The sequence below is a fragment of the Magnolia sinica genome, chromosome 15, assembly GCF_029962835.1.
Source record: "Magnolia sinica isolate HGM2019 chromosome 15, MsV1, whole genome shotgun sequence".
Lineage (NCBI taxonomy): Eukaryota > Viridiplantae > Streptophyta > Magnoliopsida > Magnoliales > Magnoliaceae > Magnolia > Magnolia sinica.
In genome coordinates, this window is record NC_080587.1 from 74066459 (window position 1) to 74075126 (window position 8668).

The window sequence follows — 8668 nt, forward strand, 5'->3', positions numbered from 1 at the left end:
AAAAGGGAAAACCAAGATATATATCTAAGCCAAAAGGTAAAGGAAAGTTAAAGTATTGAAATTGTCAGAGAATGCGACATTTAAAAAAGGACTGTTAATTTCTCAAAGTCAGAAGAATGAAAAGTCAGATGATTCATCAAAGGAAGCTAATTCAGTTGAATCCGGTGAAGGCTCAGATAGTTGTGATGCATTGTCGGTGACCAAAACTAAAAAATTCTATCAGGAATGGATCTTGGATATGGGGGCATCGTGCCATATGTGTCATTATCAAAGTTGGTTTACCACATATAGCGAGTATAATGGTGGGTTGGTTCTTATGAGCAATGATCATGTTTATAAGATAATCAGAATTGGTTCGATTCACATCAGAATGTTTGATGGGGTATAGTGTATTCTGACATATGTGAGGTACATTCTGGATTTGAAAAGGAATTTGATCTATATGGGAACTTCAGATACAATTAGTTGCAAGTTCGTTGGTTATGATGGTGTCCTAAAGGTTTTAAAATGGGCTTTTACAGTAATAAAGGCACAACGGAGCGATAAAATTTACTGGTTGATCGAAAATATCATATCTAGTGGAGCCGAAACATTTGTAGTGGATTTCACATTGGCATATTTGTGGCATGGACGCCTAGGCCACATGAGTAAGTGGGGTATTAATATGCTTCTTAATCGTAAGTTAATTCCTAGTTTTAAAAGTTTTGATTTGTATGTATGTAAGCATTGCACATATGAGAAAGAGTCGATGCTGCATTTAAAATTTAAAATATATATATATATATATATATATATATATATATATATATATATATATATATGTCAGTGAAGAGCAGCTTAATTACGTGCATTCTGATGTGTGGGGGCCATCGCCTATTATTTTTTGAAGATGGTCGTCTTACTTTATCACATTTATAGACGACTTCTCTAAGAAGGTTTATGTTTATATTTTGAGACATAAATCTGATGTGTTTGTCACGTTTAATACGTGGAAGCGATAATTGAAAAATAAACAAGGTGAAAAGTAAAAGTTTTGATGACATATAACGATGGGAAATTACTATGTGCAAGTGGCTGAGTAGGCAATTAATCTTATTCGATCTTGGTCACATACTTCATATCCGCCTATCTTGGCGCTGGGGGTCATAGTTGTTCGGATTAAATTGAGTCGCACATTATATTATAGCATGCCTGCATTTATCACGTGATCGAATCTGTAAATCGAACCAAAACAATATGTAAATGAATTTTTATTTTTATTTTTTTAAAGAGGAGAAATTACATTACCACCCTCAGTGGGTTAAGACACTAATATTCCAGGGCGGTCCTTTCTAAAGAGGAGAAATTACATTACCACCCTCATTTGCCTTTTATTCGCAACAAAGTAGAAAATCCAAATGTTGTGGGGCCCATGTGGTATGTGTCTTACATCTAGGGGTGTACGTCGAGTCGAACTGAGTCGAGTTGGCCTCAGCTCGATTTGGCTCGGCCACTAGCTGACCCAGCTCGAACTCGGCTTGGCTCGGCTCAGTCCTCGAGCTTGACTAGCCAGCTCAGGCCAATTCAAGCTGAGTTCGAACAAAAATCCAGCCTCTACGGCATTTTCACAAACACATGTTGTGCACTTTCAATCTCTCGCTACATGTAAAATAGCAACAACTGTTTACAAGTATTTCATCAAACACCTTGAAGGCAACATCAATATCAAGAAAAAATGGTATTTGTTTCATATACAAACATTCATTGCCACCAGTTGACACTTCGTTGAGTCATTTCATCAAACACTTGGTGAGTAACATCAATATCAAAGTAACCGAGTCACCGAACTATTTTGATCTGAGTTTGATTTGAGTTGGGGTTCTTTCCAAGTCGAGTCGGGCTCAGGCAAGCTCGAATTCAATTCGAAATTTTTTCAAGCTCAAAAAATCAATTCAACTCGGCTCGAACTCAGTTCCAACCGAGTCGAATTGAGCTTTTTCGAGTCAAGTTGAGCGAGCTAACGGAGCTAACTTGGTTCATGTACACCCCTACTTACATCCAATCCGTCCAACAGATGCACATCAACATTATTAGTAGGTGAAGTAAATAAATGACAATCCAATTGTAAGGCAGGCCACTCTATAACAAATAATGTATACCATTCAAAATATTTCAATTCAAATGTAGCACATCTGATGATCTAATTGACCTGATATTATGTTGATGTCATGGCATGCCACGCATGCCCCACCAGTCTTGACCTTCACTATTTTTAGGGGGTGAATTGGGTACCACCCCTCACCGGGACCTACCTAGAGATGGATGGTCCTGGCAAGGGATCTGTAGGGCCCACCGTGATGTATATCTTTCATCGATGTTGTCTATCTATTTTTTCATATCATTATAGCGTGCGAGATAAAACAATGAGACAGATTAAAGGCTTAAGTGGACCACACCACAACTAGCCGTGGAGATTGACTTCCGATAATTGAAAACTTACGAAGGCCCACTATGATATTTATTTCTATCCAATTTGTTCATAAGGTCACGTGGACCCGTATGAAGTGAAAATATAAACAACAGCTTGATCTATGCCTTCTGTGCCCTTCAAGAAGTTTTTAGAGTAGAAATTTAATTCCCACTGCTTCGTGTGGCGTGGTCCACTTGAGCCTTCAGACTGCCTCATTTTGGGCCATGCCCTATAATAATCTTTAAAAATTGATGGACGGCATGGATAAAACATATATATCATGGTGGCCCCACAGAGCCCCTGACAGGACCTAGTACCAGTCCGTGCCGGACATTTTTTAATTTCAGCCTTCAAAAAGAGAAGTGGATTCTGTAGTGACCCATCTAAATCACAATTCATCCTGATTTTATTTTATTTTTATATCACGGCCTAAACCAGGGTTAGGTATCAAATGTTCAAAGTAGTGAAAAAAAGAAAAAAAGAAAAAAATCAAAATCAAAATTAAAGTCAAAACACGAAGACACTCCACCTTTGATTTTGACAGGCACAATGTCATCTTTACGTGAGATTCACTCCAACCATTGTATGTTTAGTACCATACGAAACTCAGAAGAAACAATCAGGCTCATATGGCAGGTTACTAGTTCAAAACCTGCCTCTTCCATTTTCGTGTATATATATATATATATACACGGAAACGCACGGAAACGCTCACCTGCTAACCAGTTCGTACGTACTACATACGAACTTTTTTGAGAACTCATCATATCTGATGAGTCACGCAAATCTGAACGGTCCACATGAAGCAGAACCTCATGAAACGTCCTAGTACAAATTTTTACTTTGATCCGAAACTTTGGTGGGCCGTGAAAAATGCAAACAGTTTCTTCCCTTGATTTGAATTTCTCTTTGCTATGGCCCACCAGAATCTTAGATCAGGGTGAAAATTCACCCTCTAAGGTTTCATGGGATTCCGCATCTTATGGACCGTTTGGATTCAACACCCATGACACGTGTGCAAAGGTGCGCACGTGCGTAGGTAAGCATGCCCCTCTCTCTCTCTCTCTCTCTCTCTCTCTCTCTCTCTCTCTCTCTCTCTATATATATATATATATAAAGCTTCTCAAGCGTGTGAGTCATCTTGAGTCGAGCCAACTGATGGCTTGAGTCACAGCGATTCATGGCCTAATCATGCCTGCTTTGAAGAATCTACACCCTTTATTCTCTTTGCCAGACAAACACGGACCACCAGTAAATATCATTCGACCCAGTGAGTCACGCTAACCCGATGCCTAGTCTTCAAAAAATCTTAAACTACATCAAAGACATTTTGTTAATCCTCTATATAAAGATTCCATTTTTTTTCAATTTAGTGGCAGATCATCGATCTGGTAGTACATCTTCAATGCCGGGCCCACTTGTAAGGCTAGGTGCTGCCCTTACCATGGGCCCACCTTAGGGCCTCTTTGGTCTGTGGGATTAAATGGTATAGAATTGAATTAGTTAGGATTAACACCATTATTGCACAATGATTGCATGTCTCGAAATATCAGGGTATTTGCGCCATCCAATCCTCATGTTTGGGATTAAATTCTTGCCATGAGAAAAACATTAGATTAAGCAAAATCCAGTTTGGTGAACTATGGATTTATAATCAACGAACCAAATTCACAATGGATGTCGGTCACTTGTATACATATATAACTAGAATGTCACCTATAAAGGGTGTATATGGATGGATATGGCGTGGATAAAACACATGCATTAACATGGGGCCCACATGTGTAGTGATTTTCAAAATCCACCGGAAATCCCGCATGGGATCTAATGCAATTAGATCCCACCTAATCCCAACCCGTCCCATCCTCCCCAAATGCCGGATAAAATTTGCACGGTACCAAATGCAATTCCATCCCACCTAATCCTATATAAGCCCACACGTACCAAATGAATCCCACCTTAGGATTTTGGAATAGAAAAAGGAGAGGAATATCGCCCGCTAAGGGTGAGAGCTTTCGGTGCCAACATGGGGGCGCGAATCTTCCCAGGCGTCTTTTTCTTCTTCAAACTGATGTAGACTTGGAATTTTATGAGCTTAATATCTGGAATTATTAGAGCTTTAATTGTCACTCCATGTCTCACGTTGGAGTCTTGAATCTACACCAAAAAGGCCTACAACATAAACCAACATGTACATAGTTCACCCACATGGTGAATGTGTGGGTGAATGTTAGTAAATCTTCTAAAATATGAGGACGGAAACGAGATTCTAAGCCTCAGCTTGGGATATCTGGCTAGAACACCAAAATTTAGGGGTGGCAATGGGTTTGGGTTAAATGAATTGAAAATCTCCATCCCAACTTAACCCATCTATAAATGGGTAAACCTAAATTGAATCCATCTAACCTATTTAACCAAAAATATAAATAAATAAATAAACTAAATATATTATCATTTTGTTAAAAAAAGAAATAAAAATAGCAACCTCATAATTAGAGCTCTTACTCAATATAAAATAAGTCTTATTATAATCAAATTCGAACTATTAGAATCAAGTTTACATGTTTTTAAAACTCATTTATTTTATAATATATAATAAGTATATATAAAGGTAGCGTTTAATGAGGAAGCAAAGGGTAGAACATACTGGTGACTTGCCATCTTCGCCCTAGCAATTAACCAATCCAAACCATCTAATTTTGGGTTTCATGACACAATCCGAACTCAACCCATATGGAAGATAGATGAACCCAAACCTTGAATTTCTAGGTTGGGTCCAAGTTTTGCCACCCTTAAAAAAAATAATAAAAAATAAAAAAAATAATAATAATCTTAATAAATAAATCTCTGGGTTTGGCAAACCCAAACTTACTACATTTAGGGGTCATTCGGATGCTTGTAAAAATCTTTGAGTTGTAAAAGGAGTAAAAGTAATCAGATTGAAAAAGAGTAAAATGAGTAAAACTTTTAGCTGTAATCCGAAATTTGATAAAAAGTCATGTTTCATATTATAGGTAAAGTCTTTTATTTATACGTAATAAAATACAATGGTTGATACACACTCATGATGTGTGTGCCCACCATAATGTATACGATACATCCAATATGTCCGTCATGTGCTTTGTGTGTGTGTGTAAAACAGTTTGATTGATAATCAAATGGACCACAAAAGAGAGAAGGATGGGACATCCACCATTTAAAACTTCCATATTGCATTTGGGGCCATTATGGTGGGTGAAGGACATCCAATCAATCCAATTAGGGCTGTCAATGGGCCGGGCACGGGACTGAAAAATCAGAATTTTGAATGGCCCAGCCTAAAACAGTTCAAAATCCGGGCCGAGATCTACCCCAGGCCTGGCCCGTTGACAGCCCTACCTCCGGTGCGTGCTTGCTTGGACGCTCTCCTAAAAAAATCAAGTCCTTTTTATGTGATTAGCTGATTTTGGGGGATTTACTGACACAAGTTCTATGTGGTGTGAATACCATTTAAAAGGTAAATACAGTACTATGTAAATGATTTACAGTTGAAACTCATTTCAGGTGTAAAGTGTTTACAACTTAAAATTTTACAGGCATCCATAGGACCCCTTAGTTTCAATTGAAAAAAGATTATATGAACCCAACCCAACACTCTTATTTGTGATATTTGATCATTCAATCTAGCATGTAGAATTTGTTTTTGCAATTAGTTTCAAGGTTATTGGATTTTAACTTAAGAATCCAAATCCATGGTTCTTGATCTCTGAGATTTTCATTCCATTAGTTGAGTTTCAAAAAGCCGCCTATGAGAAAATGAGGAGTAGGTATTTATGATAATTGGAGAGGATTAAAAATTCTAGAATTCCATAATCCCCTTCTTTCTGAGAACAAAAGAGGACGAGGACATCCGCTTGAGGATTTTCAATCTTAGACTGATTTAAAATTCACCAAAATCCTGGATGCCAAACACGGCCAGGATTGAAATTCCAAACTCCCCAAGATCCATGCTGCCAAATGGCCTGTAAATGTCTAGAAAAGGGCCAAACATTGGATGGCAAGGATCTTCCGACCGGGAAATTTTCAAAGTACACCCCCAATCCAAGAGCGAGCCCATGTTATCCAACGGTCCGGATCACAGATCCATCATTTATCATCCACACAGAATTCAGATCAAGAAATACATAGAAATCATTCATTTAAATATGCATATTTAAAAATACAAACAATTTCAGAAATTCATACATAAAAGCAAACGCACACTATATTTTCTTTTAAAAGAAACCCTAATTTAAAAGACAGGAACAGAGACAGAGAGAGAGAGTTCAACGGTCAGATCTCTAACCGTCGCGGCATCCAACCATCAGATCCCAGCCGTCGGATCTCAGGCGCAGGCGCAGGGATTCTCGACGACGATCAGATCCTCATCGCTGCCCCGAAAGATGAGATACCCCACAGCGAGGCCGACGACGACGGCGATGAAGACTCCACCGTTGAAGGACATGATCGCGAGCATGAGGAGGTATCCGAGGGCGGAATTGATACCGAAGAGGATGGCAGAGGCGACTCGAGCAGGGTTCTTGGTGTGGTAGAGGAGGGGGGTGGTGATGGACGGTGGGGATGATGATGGCGCGGGCTTGGAGGAGGAGGAAGAGAGGATCTTGAATCTGAGCCGTCGGTTTTCCATGTACTGGTAGAAGGCGGAGAAAAGGAAGAGGGCGAGGAGAGTGAGAAGGTAACTCGGCCAGGAATCGGTCTTCCACGAATCGACCAGGAGAGTTACTTTCCTCCCCCAGTAGAAGGTCATATGCATCATCTTCGCGAGAGAGAGAGAGAGAGAGAGAGAGAGAGATTTGGGAAGGAGATGAAGAGGAGAGGGTGGCGAGAGGAAGGCAAGACAGGAATGGGTTTTTTTTTGTTAGGAGAAGAATGGTAGATGAAGACCGGGAACTGCCACTAATCTTCTCTTAATTTACTAAAATGACATTACCTTTTGGGATAATTGTAAATAACTCCCTATGGTTTGGATTATTGAAATTGGAAGCGGATTGCGTACTGAGTAACTCAGTATGCTCTGTGGGCCCCACCGTGATTTATGTATTTTATCCAGTCCATCCATCCATTTTATCAGATGATTTTAGTGCTTGATCCCAAAATTGAAGTATATTCCAAGGCTCAAGTGGACCATACCATAGGAAACAGTTGAATTAAAGATCTACCGTTGAAATTTTTTTGAGGGCCACAGAAAATTTTGGATTTCCTTTCATCCATGCATGTGTGATTTTATGAACACGTGGGATGATAAATAAACATCACTGTGGGCCATAGCAAGGTTTCAACAATGGAAATTATTATTCTAACGGTTCTCTATGGTATGGTCTACTTGAGTTTTGGAAAATTTTTAATTTTACTTAAAATGAGCTGAAAAAGCAGATAAACAGGGCGGATAAACCACAAATTCACAGTGGGCCTAAAAGAGTTAACTCAGTACGATAAAAGCGCACTGAGGTAACTCAGTACGCGTTCCGATTTCATTGCAATTATCGCCTTCAAGCTTCAGACAGGGTAACAGCTTACCTGGTGAGGCCTTGACTGTGGGGCTCACCTCAATGTATGTGTTGTACATCCATGCCGGTAATCTGTTTTGAAAAATCATCTTAACGGCCTGGTCTGTAGAAAAAGGCAGATCCAAATCTTAGGTGGACCACACCATAGGAAAACAGTGGTGATTGAACACCCACCATTAAAAAACTTATAAATGTCTCATTTTAATGTTTATTTAGCATACAACTTGTTGATAAGGCCACAAAGACACGGATGAAAGGAAAACAAAATTTGCAGCTTGGCACCCCCATAGAGTGTCAAACTGTGGGAATTCAATCCCTACTCTATGGTCCACCTGAGATTTAAATCTGCCTCATTCCATCTGACGTTTGTTAACTACAGGAGGATTGGATTAACCAAAGCATCATATTATCTTATTCCAATCATAGATATTGCTGAAATTTTAGTACATTTTGAAATCTATTATATTTATGGCCCCACATTAATATATATGTTTGATTCATGTTGTCCATTCATATGCCTCCTTAATATGTTTGATTTATGGCCCCACATTAATATACATGTGACATTTAAGTTAAACGCACGTGCGCACACGCTCACACACACACACACATATATATATATATATATATATATATATGTATATATATATATATATATATATATATATATAAA

General features: G+C 38.8%; 1 protein-coding gene across 1 annotated transcript; it reads right to left on the bottom strand.

Annotated features, from left to right (window-relative positions):
• Positions 1-6595: 6595 nt before the first annotated feature.
• On the bottom strand, positions 6596-7331 carry LOC131227555 (copper transporter 5). The gene has a single exon (XM_058223356.1). The coding sequence runs from the start codon at positions 7242-7244 to the stop codon at positions 6813-6815; it is 432 nt and encodes a 143-aa protein (XP_058079339.1). The 5' UTR covers positions 7245-7331; the 3' UTR covers positions 6596-6812.
• Between the last annotated feature and the right edge of the window lie 1337 nt (positions 7332-8668).